Source organism: Xyrauchen texanus, chromosome 6 (genome assembly GCF_025860055.1).
Source record: "Xyrauchen texanus isolate HMW12.3.18 chromosome 6, RBS_HiC_50CHRs, whole genome shotgun sequence".
NCBI classification, from domain to species: domain Eukaryota; kingdom Metazoa; phylum Chordata; class Actinopteri; order Cypriniformes; family Catostomidae; genus Xyrauchen; species Xyrauchen texanus.
Window position 1 is genome coordinate 11,204,754 of NC_068281.1, and position 20,674 is coordinate 11,225,427.

General features: G+C 37.8%; 1 protein-coding gene across 2 annotated transcripts in view; it reads left to right on the forward strand.

Moving 5' to 3' along the window:
* LOC127645281 (single-stranded DNA-binding protein 3-like) overlaps positions 1 to 16,894 on the forward strand; it is a 121,757-nt gene extending 104,863 nt beyond the window's left edge. For both annotated transcript variants that reach the window (XM_052128849.1, XM_052128850.1), the window contains 12 exons: positions 2,251 to 2,310; positions 3,982 to 4,048; positions 4,910 to 4,977; positions 7,124 to 7,188; positions 7,297 to 7,342; positions 8,346 to 8,381; positions 8,781 to 8,835; positions 9,401 to 9,471; positions 10,958 to 11,036; positions 11,141 to 11,169; positions 11,276 to 11,377; positions 11,779 to 16,894. In XM_052128849.1, coding sequence (XP_051984809.1) covers positions 2,251 to 2,310; positions 3,982 to 4,048; positions 4,910 to 4,977; positions 7,124 to 7,188; positions 7,297 to 7,342; positions 8,346 to 8,381; positions 8,781 to 8,835; positions 9,401 to 9,471; positions 10,958 to 11,036; positions 11,141 to 11,169; positions 11,276 to 11,377; positions 11,779 to 11,808 — 708 coding nt within the window. In that variant the 3' untranslated portion in view covers positions 11,809 to 16,894. The remainder of the gene's footprint in view (positions 1 to 2,250; positions 2,311 to 3,981; positions 4,049 to 4,909; positions 4,978 to 7,123; positions 7,189 to 7,296; positions 7,343 to 8,345; positions 8,382 to 8,780; positions 8,836 to 9,400; positions 9,472 to 10,957; positions 11,037 to 11,140; positions 11,170 to 11,275; positions 11,378 to 11,778) is intronic.
* Positions 16,895 to 20,674: the final 3,780 nt, after the last annotated feature.

Sequence of the window (20,674 nt, forward strand, 5' to 3'; positions counted from 1 at the left end):
ATACCCACCATCCCCCCTATGTCTAGAGTTGACTCCCAGTGAACAGGATAAATAATTCAGTCTCCTCCTTGTTCTTGGAGATGGGCCTCCTCTCCTGGCCCTCACCCCGACCCCCCTTTCTATAGCGCATTAATATTGTAGAGCCTACTGCCACACAGCACCCTCACAAACACACAAAACACACGTATACCCACTTGAATTCACATGTGAATATCCACACCCTTAGATACAAATCATGAAAATCACCCCATGAAATCGTTTGAGGAGTGCGTTTTCTGTCCTATTTTGACGTATTTCCTATTGAAACAGGGAGTTTGAGCGGGACATATCAGAAGGCTCATCCTTTATTTATTTTTCTGTGTTTAGTTTACATTATAGTTGATAACCATGATTTTGCTACTTGCTATTTCTAGTCAGTAGTAAGTGGTTTTATTGGAAATACTTTTTGTGAGTGCAAATGCATTAAATTATAGAGAATGTAAATCAAATTAATCATATTAATCTACTGATACACAACACCATATTAAAGGGATGGTTTACCCAAAAATGAAAATCTCTCATCATTTACTCACCCACATGCCATCCCAGATGTGTGACTTTCTTTCTTCAGCAGAATACAAATCAAAGTTTTTAGAAGAACATCTCAGCACTGTAGGTCCATGCAAGTGAATGGTGACCAGAATTTTTAATCTCCAAAAATCACATAAAGTCAGCATAAAAGATATCCATAAATCCCTGTGGTTAAATCCATATCTTGTGAAGCGATGGGATAGGTGTGAAACAGATATTTATAACAGATAAATATTTAAGTCCTTTTTTTTTACCATAAATCTCCACTTTCACTGTCTTCCACATTCTTCTTTTGTGTTTTGGTGATTCGTGTTCTTCGTATATCGCCACCTACTGGTCGGGTTTGGTCAAAGGTGGAGATTTAAAGTTAAAAAGGACTCAGATATTGATCTGATTCTCATCCCAACTATCATATCGCTTCAGAAGTTTTGGATTCAAGAGTTTGAACATTAATTTTATTACCACTTGCTGGTGGAATCCCCAAAGTACAAATGAGTTGTAAACTGAGTTTAGACTTTGTGATGAGAATAGACTTGGGTCTTTAGCACAATGACCAATTTCTCAGGAAATAGCAAATCATGATTTACAGCACTTCAGTAACATACAATACACCCACAGCTTGCGTCCATGGCCACAGATAGCACAAGCTCTCCAAATCACAACCTCTTGCATGTTGCACTGGCACAAATCTTTCCTATAAATTGAATAAGATGCAGCGACAGTCGTTGCGCCTAGCCTAGGTGCATAGCCAATGGATTAAGTCACAAAACTGCAATGTTGATTTCATGAAGTCTTAAAGGGATTTTTCACCATAAAATGAAGGTTCTGTCATTATTTACTTATGTTATTCTAAATCCTTTTGACTTTCTTTCTTCCATGGAACACAGAAGATGTTCTAGTCACTGTTCATTTTCATTTCCATACTATGAAAGTGAATGGTGACTGAGGCATCATTCTATCTAACATTTCTTTTTTGTGTTCCACTGAAGTAAGAAAGCCTTATGGTTTTGGAATAACATGAGGTTGAGAAAATGATGATAGAATTATTATGTTTGTCTGCGCCGATACACAGACAAACCATCAAACCTGCACTAAACTGCTGTATTAGAGCAGTACTGTTGTACAGCAGTTTAGTGTTTAGCAGCAATATATCTCTACAAAGACCATAAAGTCGGCACAAGTCTCTCTGGTATCTGTCCACTGGCCTTGACCACAGAAGCAGGATCAGTTTTCATCTCAAATGCACAGCCACACAGCTAATGGTTTGTATATCAGTGAGTAGGCACAATACTGCCCCCATTTGACATGTTGTGGTCCGTTTTCTTTCTGACCAAAGAAGCAACTAAGTGCACGGCTCAGCCATTTAAGGTCTGACGGCAGAATATTTGGAAACAGCTTAAGGGCCTTTTAAATACTTTGAGTGTGTGTGAATGTATTAAAGGCCGAGTGGAAGCAGTCTATTTTGATGGACAGAAAGAGAGATGTCCAATGTACATATCTGATGTCATCTTGCATTGGCTTGTGCTCTTCGTGCATCTGTCTGTCCATTTCATCTGCTATGGCCTGGCCTGCTGCAGTCGTTCATTCTGGTCTTTACAATGCTCTCGCTTTAATTTTAAATAGACCTACATGTTGATAATTACAAACGTTCTTGCTCTGTTTGTTTTTTCCTTCCTTCAGCCTTTCATGTCTCCACGGTACCCTGGTGGACCACGGCCGACTCTTCGCATGCCAAATCAGGTATGGAAAAGTAACTGTATAGTCACACTTTGATATTTAATTAAATCTTCTAAAATAATTTGTCAATTTTTACACATCTCTTCCCGCTTCTTTGCTTTTTGGACATCATTAGGGATGGAAATCATAAATAGTTCAACAATTTTGCCGGTACCAATTCTACTTGACGATTCCGGTTCCTTAATGATTCAATCAACAGTCCTTTTCTCAATTTTGAGAAAGAAAGAAAGAATGGGCAATGTTTGGAAAACACCTCTAGTGTACCTCTAGGCATAATGACAAATCACAAATAAGTCATATTATTATACTATACATGTGACAAAGCAGACTTTTATCCATTCAGATGTTCAGTGCACACCGAAAAGGCATATAGACCATTTTGAGTATGTAAACAGTGGCAAAGGAATTAGAACGCTACTGACCCTGAAGCATTTCTGGTATCATTACCGGATCCTTTAAATAAGGCACTGAGTTAATATATTTTCTCAAAGAACATCAAACGTTTACCTGAAGTGACTTATGCAGACGTGTTGTTGATACTGAGCATCTACGTGAGAGAGGCAATGAAATTGCATCATAGCTTAGATGCTCACAATTATTTCCTTAGTGGATCGCTCCTACTATAATGAATAAAGCCATTCAATGAAGCTGTCTGCATGACCTGTGGACATTTCTGCTACTCTGAGAACTTAGCATTTCGATACAGTAGATGTTGTTTTGTGTGAAAAATTGCTTGTTATATTCCTGCTTTAAGTCGTTTTGGATTAAAAGTGTCTGCTAAATGACTAAATGTAGAAGTAAATGACTAAATGTAAAAGTAAATGACTTTTGTAGCTTCATTCATTATAATGGGAGCGATCTATAGTCACTTTTAGATCCTGTAAAGTAATATTCTGACTATAGAAGCCAGCTAAACTACCTATCAAACTTAAAATTAGTTTGCATAAATGTCGTTCACCGGAGATAAGATGTGTGCTACAGTTGTTAGTACTGCACGTATTCAGCTGTCTCTCTTCACTGTTGTGGTTCATTTGTCCATTTGTGGTTGCTTTTTCTTAGATCAAAACTCTTATTTTCCATTAGTTCCAGGTATCCAGAGAGCATCCAGCCACAGAACAACATTGCCCACATTTTAATAAAGATATTTTATGACAATCATCTTAACGTTAATCGTGTTAAGTGTTCAAGGGACAAAGACATCACTTCCTTAAATTGACAAATTGTCCTTAAAATGGTCCATTTTACTTCAAAAGTGCGACAAACATTTTAATTGTGGAAAGTTTACAGATGCTCTGATAAGTATGTTGTAAATTTATGTCCATTTTATTATTGCTTTATGTCCGATGTTGTTGGGCTGTTAATGGAACAGACATCATGAATAATTATATTCTCAAAAAATTAAAACATTTAACCAATTCTGAATTAGAGCAGTTCCTCAGTTCTCAACCCCAGACAGCATAAGTGATCCATACCATCAAAATTCAGGTTCTGTATAAGATTCAAACATTTGAGTGTCCCTATGATACCCAAAAACATTGTCTCGGTGGGCAGCTCACTAGGGCTTAAAACACCACCAATCTGCCAGGTGTTTCATGTTTCAGTGTATATGATTTCCTTAAAACAGTTAATTGTCTTACGTTTCCATCATTTCTCTACTCTTTGTGTCCTCCTCAGCCTCCTGTAGGAGTTCCAGGGCCACAACCACTCCTGCCAAACAGTTTGGACCCAACCAGACCACAAGGTAGTGTCTCGGTTCTCTCTAACCCTCTCTCTTTGCAAAACATCATATCCACAGAGCCATTGACAAACAGATTGATGAATTGATGAATATCTACGTATATATAATAGCATGCTTAATGGGTTATTTCACCCAAAAATTCAAATTCTCTCATCATTTACTCACCCTAATGCAATCAAAGATGTGTATGGCGTTCTTTCATCTGCTGAACACAAACAAAGATTATAGCTACGCATATAATTTAAGATGCTTAAAGGGTTAGTTCACCCGAAAATTTAAAATATCTCATGATTTACTCACCCTCATGCCATCCAAGATGTGTATGATGTTCTTTCATCTGCTGAACAGAAACAAAGATTTTTAGAAGAATTCCTCAGCTCTTTTGATCCATACAATGTAAGTGAATATGGGTGCCATTCCATGCTAGAGCACATAAAAGTACTCCAGACAACTCCGGTGGTTAAATCCATATCTTCAGTAGCGATATGATAGGTGTGGGTGAGAAACAGATCAATATTTACATTCTCCTTCTTCTGTTCCTACTGGGCAGTGAGGAGAATTTATAATAAAAATTACTTAAAAGTGTATCTGTTTCTCACCCACACCTATCATATCATGAAGACATGGATTTAACTACTGGAGTCATGGATTACTTTATGCTCCCTTTTTGTGGATTTTGGAGTTTAAAAATTTGGGCACCAATTCACTTGCATTGTGAGGACCTAATGAGATGAAATATTACTTACTTTGTGTTCTGCAGAAGAAAGAAAGTCATACACATCTGGGATGCCCGGAGTAAATCATGAGAGAATTTTCATTTTTGGGTGAACTATCCCTTTAATATCTCTGTATAATGTTTTCCAGGACATCCTAACATGGGCGGCCCAATGAGAATGAATCCTCCCAGGGGGATGGGCGGCATGGGCCCTCAGGTAGGCAAACACAAAAAAGTTAAACTATTACTACATGCCCTTATAAAAATATGTTGACAATGGCAAAAAGATGCTGAATAAAAGACACATAATGCAACCGACACATGGTTATGTAATATACTTTAGAAAGCATAATGGGTCAGACTTTATTGTAATATATACCTTTGCAATAAGATTTTGGTATTATCGGCCACCCCATCTGGATGCCAAGGTCAAACGGCTCAGGATTAAAACAGCCTGAACACCCTTATTACTCTTTTGCCACCTGTGCCGAATGCAAAGTTCTCTCATTATCCTCACTCTTCTCTGGCTGTCCTCCTCGTTCTTGGCAAGCAAGGCGGTTCACAAATCGGCAGCTGGTGGAGCATCTGTTCGACAAATTGGGTAGAGCGCAGAACAAAGACTCGGGTTAGAGCAAAGCAGCCTGAGGCCTGAAATCCTCTGTCACACTTTGCCCTCCACCCATAGGCAGCTAGACAGGTGGGTCGTCTTCTGCCTGAGCAGAACTTCGTTAGAGTAGTCAGTTGCTTCGTAACCTGTTTAATGATATCCCCTCACTGGAAGGGCAGTGTTTCCTGCATCATGCCACTGCTGAATCTACAGCTCCACTGAAAAAGGAAAAATGTGAGTTTAAAAAAGATTGTGTACCATGAAATAATGTCAAGACAACTCACCTTTATATTGCATTGTCTTCACTGGCTGCAAAGCGTACAGTGTGACTAGTGTAGTTTAATTCATGAACAAATTACTCTCATGTGCCTAATTAACGAATTGCTCAAAAAGATTCACAAACTCGTGCATTAGCGATGAATCATTCACTGAATTATCTGTGTGGCGAGCTCTTACGGGCATTTCCGACTGGATGCTAAAAACAATTGAACATGGTTATATGATACAATTTGCACGTCAGCCACCCCGTTTCAACTGTGTTCTGTCTTCGATCTGAAGATGTGCTAGTGTTACGAGCCTAAATACACAGTCTTCTCGTAAAGAACGTTTTACAGGTTATTCCAGATTATCAAGCCTGCAAAGGGTTTTGCAGCCGCTATTTTCTTATCCCAATGAAAGATGGAGGGCTACAACTGATTTTAGATCTGAGACATTTTAATCATGCACTTGCGAAGCGGCAGTTCAAAATGATTACTCAGAAACTGATCTTATCGCACGTCCACCCACGCAATTGGTTTGCTTCAATAGATCAGAAAGACTCGTATTTTCATGTACAAAATTGTACCACATCACAGGATGTTTTTGAGATTCGCGTTCGAGCGATCTGTGTACCAATTCAAAGTCCTGCCCTTTGGATTGTCCCTGGCTCCTCGCACATTCACAAAGTGCATCAAAGCGGCACTCACCCCTCTGAAACTTGAGCGGCGTGCGCATTTTTAACTACCTTGACGATTGGCTGTTACTGGCCCCGTCAACGAGTCTGTTATGCCTTGAACGCTTTTCAATCCGAAATAGCGAATTATCATGTTCTGATTCGCTCGTTCCCTGCCAATGATGAGACTGACACGTCACCACCTCCTGTAGAGTGAGCGCCATCTCCTCTCCATGTTGGCTACATATGTCCCAGGCCGTTTGAATTGTGGTGTGGACTTGTGGTAACACCAAGTAGCAATGCAGGGCGAATGAAGACCGTCCTGGGGATGTGGGAAAAATTCAGAAAAGCAGAGATCAATCTATATGCCTCCGCGGAGAACGCCCACTTTCCCCCCTGGTACTTCCAGTCCCAAGATCCACTAGGAGTGGATGCAGTGTCCCAAAAATGGCCTGCGAAATGCAAATATGCTCTGTTATAGGCAAAGTCTGTGTGGACAAGGAAACGATTCGATTCATTCAAAAATGGGCAACTTACATGTGTGATTTTGTCACATTTTTAAAAACAAACCTGCATATTCACCTGAATAACAGCATGTCTGAAAGTTTAAATTCGTGAATACTTAGAATTTCCAACAATTCACCCTACAGAGGCCACACTGTCATGCATCAAGAGCTGAGAAAGCAGTGTATGTGTGATTCCCTGAGCTGCAAAAAAGATTGGCTCTGATCCTAGGCACGATCAGCCGATCACCGTTTATAGACAAAGATTGGTGGCCAAATCAAACCCCTAAAATAACCCTTGTTTTTTTTTTGTCTTTTGTAGAACTATGGGGGTATGAGGCCTCCTCCTAACTCTCTAGGTGGTCAAGGCATGCCCGGAATGAACATGTGAGTTCTTCAATATGAAAACACTCCCTGTCACAGTGTCTTTAATCCAGTTAAAGCTAGTCTGTTAAACATTTTTCCTGTTTTTTTTTCCTGATCCCCTCTTGACAGGGGTCCTGGAGGACGCGGCCCCTGGCCAAACCCAAACGCTAACTCGGTAAGTCCATAAAAGTTCTTGTTTCTTTCAGCAAGACCAACTCTGTGGCATTACAAAACCCTTACAAAAAGTGATGGTATTAAATACCATAGTACTTAAATATTTTCCATCATAAAAAATGATTGTCATATTCATTACACCCTGGCATTTATATGGTATTAAATACCAAAACGAAATGGTTTTCTATGATGTTAATATTTCCATCCAAAAGAACACTACTCAAATATTTTTGACAGTGTTTCACGGACTGCTTTTAAAAGACATATAGCTGATATAAAAAATGGGAATCTGTGCTTGGAGAATTGTTCAAAGAATATTTCACCCAAAAATGAAAATGTTCTCATAATTGAATCACCCTCATGCAATCCCAGATGTGTATAACTTTCTCTCTTCTATTGAACACAAATTAAGATTTTTTGAAGAATATCTCAGCTCTGTTGGTCCATTCAATGCAAGTGAATGGTGGCCAGAACATTCAATCTTAAAAAAAAGCACATAAATGCAGCATAAAATAATCCAAGACTGCAGTGGTTTAATCCATGTCTTCAGAAGCGATATGATAGGTGTGGTTAAGTCCTCGCCACCTAGTGGGCAGGGAGGAAAAGAGTCGTACAGATTAATTTTATGCTGTCTTTATGTGCTTTTTGGAGCTTCAAAGTTTTGGCCTCTTGCATTGAATATACAACAGAGCTGAAATATTCTTCTAAAAATCTTAATTTGTGTTCAGCAGAAGAGAGAATGTCATACACATCTGGGATGGCATGAGTGTGAGTAAATGATGAGAGGACTTTCATTTTTGGGTGATCTATCCCTTTAAGGAACTGGATTCCCACCCTTATTACAAGGTACTACAATTAAAAAACTACCATATGGTACTTATAAATATGTACACAAAACTGTGGTAGTACCATATTTTTTGCAAGGGTGTGGTTTGTTTTATGGTGTTGTATTCCTTTTCACTTCAAAATAAACCTTTCTCATTATCTTTCGTTTGTGTTGACAGATAGCATACTCTTCCTCGTCTCCCGGCAACTATGTAGTGAGTACCAAAGGCAATTCAATACAGAGAGCAGATTGCAGCGCTCTTTTACTGTTCTTTACTGTTGGCAATTGACAACTTTCTGTTGTCTTTAGCTCAAAGGTTAGCTGCAAAATGTAGTGCTTCCTTTGGAAACTAAAAGCATAACAAAGCACATATGAAAGTTTCGGAATGTATTAATTTTACTTCAGCAATTACTATCCTGCTTGGTTTTGCCCCTAGCATCTCCTCTATTTAAACTAAAATATCTGCACATTAGTCAAGTGGCTTAATGGCTCCCCGGTGCCTAGTGTGTCTTTGTTTAAAAATTGCTCCTCTGATAGTTTTAATAATGCAGCAAGTATTATTACACCCTGGAAAGCTAAGCACGTGTTTGTGCGTGTGTTTTCGCTCCCTCAGGGTCCCCCAGGAGGAGGTGGGCCACCAGGAACTCCTATAATGCCAAGCCCAGGAGGTACAGTAAATCCTTACAGTAGATGCGTTCAGTCCTGCTCTTTCATGTCATTCACACACTCACACACGCTTCCAGCACCTCATCTCTGTAGTCAGCACAGTCGGAAACAATTAATCTCTCTCCAGGATGAAAGATGCTCAGCACTCCACAAACACCCTATTTAACACCCTATCCCTCCTCTCTTTACCCAGCAGCCAATATCACTGCAAGGTTACCTACACTTCCTCTGGCAGGAAAACAAATCATATTACATCACCACCCCTCCCATTACACCAATGTAATTCCACTCCACATGCTTCTGTTTGTCATGTTGAACCACAGATTATGGGTGTGAGCTCTCTCTTGCTCTTTCTCTCTCAACAGCTATAAATCATTAAGTAGACACATAAATTATAGTGGCTACTCCCATCCATCCATGTTTTATATTGATCTAGATTGTTGTGTAAGCACTGGGCATGTGAATATGCTTGGAAGAGACTCTAGTCTCTTATTTTGGAGGTGTGGGAGAAATTTTGCTGGTCAGATTAATAGAAACTAACTTAAACTGCACCCTGTGCCCTTCTAGACTCCACAAACTCCAGTGAAAACATCTACACAATGATGAACCCTATCGGACCTGGAGGCAACAGACCGAATGTAAGGATTGGTTTCATTTTGTAACTTATCTTCAAAAACAAGATATCCTCTGAATTCATTTATAACATTTGTGACATATTTGTTGAGCAGAGACTTCTAAATGAAGTCACTGCAAGACAGTGTGTTTACATGCATGATATTACGCGATTATGCTTAGTATGCCGACAAAGCGACCATTTATATACACCTTAAATGGTTTTCATTTATTCAGGGTAAAGTCGTTAATGGTTTAAGCATAAACAATTTTGCATTGCATGTAACATTCTTACCCCAGTAGGCGCTAGCCTGTTTACATTTAGACGTCAAAAGCAGACAATAACGCAATGATTTCAAGTGTCATGTAAATGTAGGTTTCCTGCATTGTTGTTTTTTTTTCTTCAAACCAAAGTTTTGGTAGTTCCCAACGTATTGCTGTGCTTGTAAGCACACTTATTACATGTGTTGAGATACTTTGCAGTACTTGATTGTGATTAGTCAATCACAGCATTTTTGTGTACAGAGCGATAAAGTGTATAGTGAACGTGTCCCAAGTAAATGATTACCTACTTAGGGGCTATTCAGACCAATAACGTTCTTGCTTTAAAAAAAAGCTAGAAGCAGCCAAACAAATGGAATAGAACAAACATGTCTTGACGCATTTGTAGTTGTTTTTATTTAATTTTATTGACAACTGCGAGTTGCTGAAAAAACAACAGTGAGGTGCGGTGCAGCAGTCAAAGATGTCCGTCTAGTGCATGCTTAAATTGAAAAAAAAACTTACTTAAATTGAGTAAGGACGCAAAAAAAAACAAAAAACATTTTGTCTGAATAGCACCACAGCTGCACTTTTTATTTCTCTGCTTTGCGTTGGGTCATGATCACACTTTTAGGTTTATTATGCAATAATAATCAACTCTATATTATTCCTTACTTGTATTGATCCAATATCATATTTTCTAGAAATAAAGTTGCACCTAAATATATGTCGCTCCTGGTCAAACTAGCATTGTTGAGAGAAAAAGACACAGAAAAGTCACATCTCTTTATGTTTTACTTACAGAGATTGCATGCGGCAGGAATCAGCCGCCTTCAACTTGCCACTCACGTGTAAAGGCGAAATATTCGGAATTGTTCACTTTAAAACGCTTCTACCATCTCTATGATGGATATTTTCATCTGTTTGAGCATGAGCATGTGTGTTTTGGTGTGCGTGTATTTGAAAGGCTGACAATAATTACGTATGGATTATGTATATAAGTCGCTTCGGACTATTTTAGATGATAAAAAAAAAAACTTGATTTTTATTCCAGAAAATATGGTATGTCAAATTATCATTGCTTTCAAGAGAAATCAATGGGGGTTTGTTCATCCATTTCATATTAGCAATGTGTTTGTCTCTTATTCAGTACAGTTCATGTATTCCAAGTTCACACTACATGCAGGATGTTTGAAAATAAAATGAGTGTTGGTTTTTTGTAAGTGATGAATGTGTCTCTGTGCTTCTCAGTTCCCCATGGGTCCTGGTCCTGATGGCCCAATGGGCGGGATGGGTGGCATGGAACCCCACCATATGAACGGATCGTTAGGTAATCATGCAGAGACCGTTTTGTGGCACATTCTCAGATCTGATTTGCTTGTTGGGAGTGGTTGAATTTATTACATTTAGATTTAATCATTGTATTTGTCTCAGGATCTGGTGATATGGATGGGTTGCCAAAGGTAAGGAGAAATTTTCCTTTGTTTGCTGGTCGGCTATAGTTTTTTTCATTTATCATAGTGACATCAAATCTTTAACCAATTTAGTCAAACCTTTCTTTCGCTGTAGAACTCCCCCAACAATATGGCAGGCATGAACAACCCACCGGGCACACCGCGGGATGACGGAGAGATGGGGGGCAACTTCCTCAACCCATTTCAAAGTGAAAGTGTAAGTAGACCCTAATCCAAACCCAAAGTCCTGGCACTTCCCTAACCTGCCAATCATACAGTTCTGCCCAGCCGTTCACTCAAGAGGCCCTGCCCACTGGTCACATTGACCACTCAAAACTGACCAGTATGTCTATTACAAATTATAAATGTTATTGGCAGAGAAACTACTGTGATTTGTTCATGATTTAGACCAAGAGTGAGTGCTGGAAATGGCTTCTTTATAAAAGACCAGCAGTTTCCTGGACAGATGCTTTATGTGTCCCTTGGTTACTGCTTTGTCGACACAAAATCATGCATCCTCTTGCTGTATTTTGGAACAGTGATGACATAACCATCTTGTATTAGTTGTCATAATCTCACCTTCGTTATATATCCCCCCTCCCCTTTCTCTCTTTCCAGTATTCTCCCAACATGACGATGAGTGTGTGATTTTTCGTATTTTTTATTTTGGGTTTACTTTTTTGTTTTGTTTTCAAACCCCTTTGATCCCTGTTCCTTTTTTAACCCCAAACCCTTCACATCTATCAATCCTGGCACCCTCTGCCCACGGACCTCTGGCTTTGCCACACAGCCCTCTGGGATACACCCTGAGCACCGGACTCGTATAAAGGTGGCCCATCCCATCCTGTGCAAAATGGCAGCCGGCAACAGGAAACAGCCTCAGAGACACAGGAAGAGCTTGTTGACTGATTCTCCCTGCCTCCCGGACTTTCTCCATGGCTCAGGACATTGATGGGGCTGAACACACACGGACAGGTGTGTGTAAGTGCAGTGTCAACCGAGCAGGCAGTGTGTCATCAGGCTGCTCACATCTTTGTGAACTCACTCCACTTTTTAATTGTTTTTTATTTTTTTTAATCTTCGTTGGATGCAGCAGTTTTACAGTGGAAAATATCTGCACCCGATACTTTTATCCTCCATTTTATTGTGTACATTTGAAATGCAATTGGAAACTCATGATAATGGGTTTGGCAAAGGATGTTTTCATTATTCTGTATATGTATTGTATTATCGATTGTTGTTTTTGTTTTTTTTGTAATGATGGTTATTGATTAGGTTTTAATTGTTTTGGAAGGGGCACATCGTATGTAAACCATGCATTCAAAATAAGCACACTCACCCATAATGCACAAACAGTTCATGACTTTGCAGTAAGTCTATGCTATGTTTTGTGTTTGCTGTGAAATCTTACCTCCTGCAGATTTAGGTCTTATTGCCATACCTTTCAGAATACATCTCTAGAATACAGCTGTATAAGGAGCAGTCACCAGAGACGTAGTTGTATTGTGACTCAGCTCAGAGAGCATCTTAAATTTATAAGGGGCCATTCACACCGAACACACTTTTTTTTGTATTTTGTCAGTGCTGGTTTTCATGTAAACATGCACTAGATGGACGTCTTTGACCATGGAACGGCATCCCGCTTCTCTGCATTCTTTAGCTGTGGTATCAAGTTTAAAGAATTGTAACTTTTGAAAACGTGTCTCAAGACTGTTCTGTTTGTTTTACTGTCTAGTTTTTCACCGTAAAAAATACTTTCCATCAGATATTTTGTATGTTAACATGTGCTGAACAGACAACTTTGACCATTGCGCTGTGTCTCGCTGTTTTTCAGCGACTCGCACATGAGCACCGCATTCTTTAGACGTGGTGTCGAGTTTAAAAAATGCATCTTTAGACACCTGCGTTCTGTTCTATTCGTTGCGCTGTTTAGCTTTTTTAGCACAAGAATGCTTTGTGTCCATCTACGTTGTTTTTAATTTATTTTTCTGTGTAAATGTGCACTAGACGGACATCTTTTACCGTTGTGCCACATCTTGCATTAGAGCACCACTTTTCTTAGTCATGTTTAAAAGAACTTAAACCTTATAAAACGGGTATTCAAAAATAATACTTCTGCTGTACGGATAAAAAAGCCTTTAGATTAATTGACTACAGCAGAAGTATTATTTTCTAATGCGAGATGTGGCACAAAGGTAAAAGATGTCCGTCTAGTGCATGTTTACATAGTAAACTACGATCAGAAAAACAGTGCAGATGGACACAAAGCATTCTTGCACTAAAAAGGCAGAATGAATAGAACAGTATATGGGTGTCTCGAGACGTGTTTCTAAAAGTTGAAGTTCTTTAAATCTGAAGGATGTAACTTTTTCTGCTTAAAATAATTTCTTGAAAACATTAAAAAATAACAAAAAAAAAGTACAAAATGAGTAACTGCACTCTGATGCATTTTGGCCAATGGAGCCATCTGATTTTATACTTTTTTTATTGTTAGTGTGAAGAACCAATTAAAATAAAAGCTTTTTAATTGCAAGTAGCGCTCCAAAATCGCTTCTTTAAAAACGCGTCTTGAGACATATGTGTTCTGTTCTGTTCATTGCGCTGTCTAGCATTTCTTATAGCAAGAATGCTTTGCACCCATCTGCAATGTCTTAAATGATTTTGCTTTGTAAACATACTAAGCAGACATCTTTGGTCATTATGCCGCATCTTGCTGGTTTTTCAGCGTCTCGCACAGGGGCACTGCATTCTTTAGACTCTGTGTCACATTTAAAGAACTTTAACTTTAAAAACATCTCGAAACACATGCATTCTGTTCTTTTTAGTGCAAGAATGCTTTATAATTTTGCTATGTAAACATGCGGTCTGGCTGGGTTTTTTTTTTTTAGTGTCTCACGCAAGAGCGCCATGTTTTTAATACACTGTCAAGTCAAAAGACATTTGAGTTCTGTCCAAATCGTTGTGCTGTGTTAGGCTTTTTTTTTGTCTTCTTTTTTCTTCTTTTTTTTTTTCACAAGATCACGTTCGGTCTGAACAGCCTCTAAGGCAAGGAAATCGAGTCATCAGACAGAAACCAGCAATGAATATGACCACACAATATTTAAAACATCAAGTTTTATTCTGGACTAAAATCTCAAGTTATTTGTAGAGAGATAGTGATATCCTCTGAAAACCGCTATTCTATCTTGGTACAAAGTGGTTATACATAGTGCTAAACTCAACTAAAAGACTATGGATGAGAGACAACTTCTCATACAGAATCACATCAGGACATATAGTAATTTTCACCTTATTTATTTGATTTCTTTTTAGTTCATTAATAGATTTTTCGTGCACATGTCTTGCATGCAACCCCTCTGGACATACTGTACACATGTAAATATGCCTGTCTAAGATACCTCCTAAAGGTTTTTATGGTTCTGTCCCTGCCCTCTGACTTCACTGGCAACCCTCGTGCTCGTTTCCCCCTTATGCTTGTTTCTAAACTTGTTGACATTTGGAACAGGCATCTAGACATGTGATGTTTCAGTACTGATGAGGTTCCTATTGACTGGGTGCTCCCCATTGGAAAACTACAAACGTAGGAATAGAATTGACTCTTCAAACACATTTAGTTAATTATAGTTTTAAAGGTACTATCTGTGTTCCATATTAAGGATTGTTTATATATGTTTTTTTAAGTTAAAGAGAGGTTGTTTTGTTCTCCTCAAAAACAGCTATAAGTACACCATAATGCCAGCATATATCTACTAGCCTATGAACAGAAAATAGGGTCTAGTGTTAATGCACAGGATGATCAGTTTCTGGCTCACAACGCTCATTTTAAAACCACAGCGTGTCATTTCTGCACCACTAGTGACACCAAATGGAATTGCAATCTGCATGTTTGAGTGACCTGATGTAGAAACATAAGCTGGGGCAAACTGTCTGTTTGTCCAAACAATGGAAGACTGAGAGTGTGATAAATAAATGTGTTAAAGTTAGTATTTTGGTAACTTTGCAGAACTTACACACTGCAGTTTTCAAATGTAAGTGCTTGGACATTGCCTCATATTATCAGCTCATGCAAATTCAATTGAAATGACTTAGGTCTTCCATGTCTTTGGGGTTTAATAATTGTGTATTTTCAAAATGTGTTTTTGGAAATTATCTGTGGGTCTCAGTGTGAAATGGTTTTCCAAAGGGAAAGTTTACCCCCCAAAAAAGCACTCATTCACTCTCATTTTATTCCAAACCAGTCTGACTTACTTCCATTGAACACAAAAGGAGTTAGGCTTTATGTTAGGGGCTGACAGCCTTTGTTCCCATTTACTGTCGTTGTATGCTACAAAGCTGCAATGAAAGTGAAGTGAAGTGATAAGGCTGTAAGTTCTTAACATTCTGCCTAATATTATTTGTGGTCAGTAGAAGAAAGTCATACAGGTTTGGATTCATACTTCAAACGGAGTTATACATTTTCATTGAATGAATAGGAACAGGTAAATATCAGAGCTTAATGCAACAGTCATCGTGCTGATTACATTCATACACTATTTCTGTCTTTAATTTCTCTAACACGTGAAATTGAACCTGTTTTCAAGCTCTCCTCAACTCCACGACACAATGTACACAAACACATTTAAAATGTCTATCTTATTTTATTACTTTGTTTGTTGTAAATACTGTAAAATGCATTTTGATATCATTGACATGTTTTATATTTCTGTGGGGGGGGTGTAAAGGAAGACCCCATCTTTGTAGTTAAAGAGTCGCTGTTCTGTCTTTTGACACTCCACTGTACAGATGTACTAAATGAATCATGCAAATGTAAAGATTTTGTCAGCCTTTACTTAGTAAATGATTTCTGAAAGCTCATGTTTGGGAGAACAGGAAAGATCAGGCGTTTGAACTGGTTGTATGTTCGGCGTAACCAAGCGCACCTCAAAAACCAGAATCATGTGTTGGACGCATGCGGAGGCCCAAAACCTCACGATACATTTAGTGTCCTCACTTTGCACTTTGCAGATAGCAGCCCACCTATTAACACATGTCCTATATTAAAATACATTAACACAGGAAGTTGTCTCTTTACATACAAAAGGGACCACACATTGCAAACTTTACTATGAAGGATAAGATTTTTATCTATTTAAAGTAAAAAACACACTCAAAAAAGGTTTAAAAAATAACGGAGTACGGATTAAAAAAAAAAAAAAAAGGAAAAGAGTGGAGGGAGTTGTCCTTCCTGTTATCTTGATATAGTGTTTTATAGATTGCAGTCTCTCCTCAGCCAGTCCTCTGTATGTAAACCACTCATGTTGTTTGCCATCTCTGTAATTCTATTGTGACGCTGTACAATACTGTAACTTTAGCGAGGAGTTGAGGTGCGGAGGGGCTTTAAATGTGGGAATGATAAATTCTCCAAAGTTCATTGTTCTTTCTGACAAATGAAAAGCAGTATTGAGTATAAAGCAGTCTGTCTCCTGGGTTTGCTTTGTATATCATGTTTAGGGTAGTTTGGATCCTTGTCTTAGGGACTCTTTCTGTCTTGTGTAGTAAATTAAACCGTTCTTTGTATGTTTCTTTATTCTGTAAAGTTTCTTTTAGGTTTAAAAGTTGCTTAAAAAAAAGGATGGAAAAGTGCATCAATAATGTATTTCTTTCTTTTCGGTTTCTTTTTATCATGGAGTTGTTGCTTATTTTTTTGCTTGTCCCTTCGTTGTAGATACAAATTTAAGACTAATAAAATAACATAACCCCTTTTACAAAGACTTTCTGCTCCCTATGTTCTAAATGTATTGTTTATATATATATATATATAAATGTGTGTGCTATTTAATGTGTGCTGTTTGCCTCCTGCTGCACAACAAACATTAGGCATATACAACACTTTTGTGGCAATATATTTTTTCCTTGACGTCTACTTACAATGTTAGTCAGGTTTTTTTGCCACATTGGTGGTTGTAATTTAGTTTACTTTTTGGACTCACTCCGACCATTGGTAAACTTCTTAGCCAATCAGAATTCAAACATATTAGAGTTTTCAAAGTAGCCATCCTTTGCCTAGATTACAACTCAGCACATTCTGTGTTCTCTCAAGCAGCTTAGTGAGGTGCCACCTAGATTCTTTTAAACCGTATTGAAGGAGTTCACATGGATGTTGGGTACTTGTGAAGAATGTTGCATAGTGAGGATGTGTTCAAAAATAATGCCATAAAAATAGTTTTCATTTATCATCATACAAAGTCCAGTAAACATAAAAAGTGAAGTATATATTTGGTGTGGCCACCTTGCCCATTCTCCAAGGTACACCTGGACACAGTTTTTCTTGGTTGTTGTCACATAGGATGTTCCAAGCTTCTTGGAGAATTTGCCACAGTTCTTCTATCTGTCTCAATTGCTTCTGTCTCTCTATGTAATCTCAGACTGACATAATGCTCAGTGGGGGACATGACATCTGTTGCAGGGCTCCCTGTTCTTCTATTCTAATCTTTACTATTTGCAAAAGTAATGTTTGAGAGTCTAAAATGTATTTTTCCTTTTGACACACTAAAGCTGAAGATAGAAATAACCATCTTAAGACAAATGCTTTTTGAAACATCTTAAGTGCCTAAAACATTTACACAATACTGTATATAATTTAGTTTTTGAATACATTTAAATGCAGGCTTTATTTATAATTGTCTACAAAATAAATGTTAAGCTTTTAGCATAAGCCTTTGTTTTATAAGGTCATGAGAAACAAATGTAGTCAAGTGTGTTTATATATATATATATATATATATATATATATATATATATATATATATATATATATACATACATTTATTAGTAAGCTAATAGTTTTGACATTATAACTGATAATAGTGCATTTACAAAAAATTTTTAAATAATATTTATTTTACATTATATGTCCATATTAAATATTATTCTTTTTTAATTAACTCAAAAAAAATATTTTAAGATTTACGCATTTAAATTTCACAACAAAACTCAAATTGAACTGATTTGTATTAATTAAAATGTTAAAAAAAATAAATAAATGTAATCTAATGGGATTTTGTTATTAAATAGAAAATGTTAAATCTTACAAATGGGCTTAAATATTTTTGAGTGTATCCTCTTTCATAATTATAGTAATTAAAAGACAATGTTTTGGTGTTTATTCAACTTAGGGCACTTTTAGCACTGTGGATTACTAGAAAGTCTCATTACAACTTTTTAAATCTTATTAAATCTCATAAAAAAAATAACATTTTTAATTTAAACTTTAATTTTTTTTATATTTATTTAGACATCATTTCATCTCAAGCATGCTCTTCTCTGACACTGTTGTCTACCTTGTTAACAAGTACACTGTTGAAAAAACTATCATGGGCAAAATTGTTGGTGTGGTGGAAATGCCTGTGGGACAGAAGTAATTTATATGAAAAATTATAGAAATAATTTTCACACAATATAAAATGGATTGTGTTTATTTCACTCTTTTAAGCATGTAACAATTTGTATATTTATAATGGGCTTTCATCATTTAATATTGAATGAGTGAGTCTGGGACACTGCAAAAACAGTCAAATCTGTACATAAAAGGCATTTGAAAAATACCAAAAATAAATGACAATGTTATGAAAAAAAAGTTTCCACATCAGTTTTAATGTGACCTTCGTAAAACAAAAAATAAAATGATGAAATCTGTTTGTTTTAAAAATCAACCCCTGGGACATTAAATTGCCCAAAGTTGAACAAACACCCATTTCTGATTTTTAAACCATGCTTCTGTAGGCATAAAGAACATGTTGCTGACTTGCTTTCACACAGAGACAGACATATTCTCATGGTGTGTGTTGTGCGGATGTTGAACAGACCCTCCCTGTGAAGTCTCTGTCAGATGTTTCATGTTTCATGCACTCTCTCTTCTCTCCAGAGGACCGAGTGTACAGCACCAACATCAACAACTGCTGGGCAGGAAGTGCCCTAGTAGAGAGTTGTGTAGGGAGTTTACAGATGTAATGAATTGCCACTGATTTTTCTCCTATAGTGAAGTGTATGCATATTAATTAATGTGGTGAATTGGTGACCCTTCGGCCGCAATTATTTCCAATTGAACTCTGCCAGCAAGGAGTCATACAAACAGCATTAATGCTATTAAGTCTCCAAGTTTGTGACATCCCTGCTGTATAGAAACATTCCAAACCACAGCTTATACATTATTCTCATGATGAAAATGAAGGCCACCTGATGGTGCTGATTGCATGTTGCAGCCATGCTTTCTTATTTTGCAGATCTACCAGTATGAGATGTATGGGCAAATAAATTATGGTTTACAATGAATCATTAACAAGGTGTTTGAATTCATTGGACTGATGTGCATGAGCTGAGAATAAAATAAGCAAGTTGCTTTTGAATGTTCAAAGTGTGCTACTCAAAGGTCCCCATATTTATTCAAAACATTTTCACCGCAGGACTCACCATCATTTACATTTATTCAATTAACAGATGCTTATCTAATTGATAGCACATTATATACTGTAGACCACATCTTTGACTGATCTTTATATTGTACTTCCTTTGTCTTGGTTGCATTAAACGGTGCCTTTTGTGCCTGGGAATTTCTGGAATATTATTATATATATATATATATATATATATATATATATATATATATATATATATATATATATATATATATGTTTTTGGGGTTTTTTTCATTTGAAAAACTTAACTTCCAAAAAATCATATTTTCCCACCACAGGCCCAAAGTAGAACAGCTAAAACTGCAATTTGAGTATTTTACCAGGGGGGATGCCCGATTACTGGATATCATATACTGTATGTTTTTGTTTTTATTTATTTATTTTATCACTGTTTCTTAAACTATAACCACAATCCTAAATAAAAGTGTGTCTCCAAGTTTGTGACATTGGGCTGAGAACAGCCCACTCCTGTATTCCCTATACACGCATGACTGTGTGGCAACACATAGCTCCAATGCCATCATTAAGTTTGCTGACGATACGACGGTGGTAGGTCTGATCACTGACAATGATGAAAGAGCCTACAGAGAGGAGGTGCACACTCTGACACGCTGGTGTCAGGAGCACAACCTCTCCCTTAACGTCAGTAAAACCAAGGAGCTTGTGGTGGATTTCAGGAGGAAAGACAGAAAACACAGCCCCTTCACCATTAATGGAGCACCGGTAGAGAGAGTCAGCAGTTTCAAGATCCTCGGTGTCCACATCACTGAGGAACTCACATGGTCCGTCCACACTGAGGTCGTTGTGAAGAAGGCTCACCAGCGCCTCTTCTTCCTGAGACGGCTGAGGAAGTTTGGAATGAACCACCACATCCTCACACGGTTCTACACCAGTACTGTAGGGAGCATCCTGACTGGCTGCATCACCGCCTGGTACGGCAATAGCACCGCCCACAACCGCAAAGCCCTGCAAAGGGTGGTGCGAACTGCCAGACACATCATCAGAGGTGAGCTTCCCTCCCTTCAGAACATATATAACAGGCGGTGTGTGAAAAAAGCTCG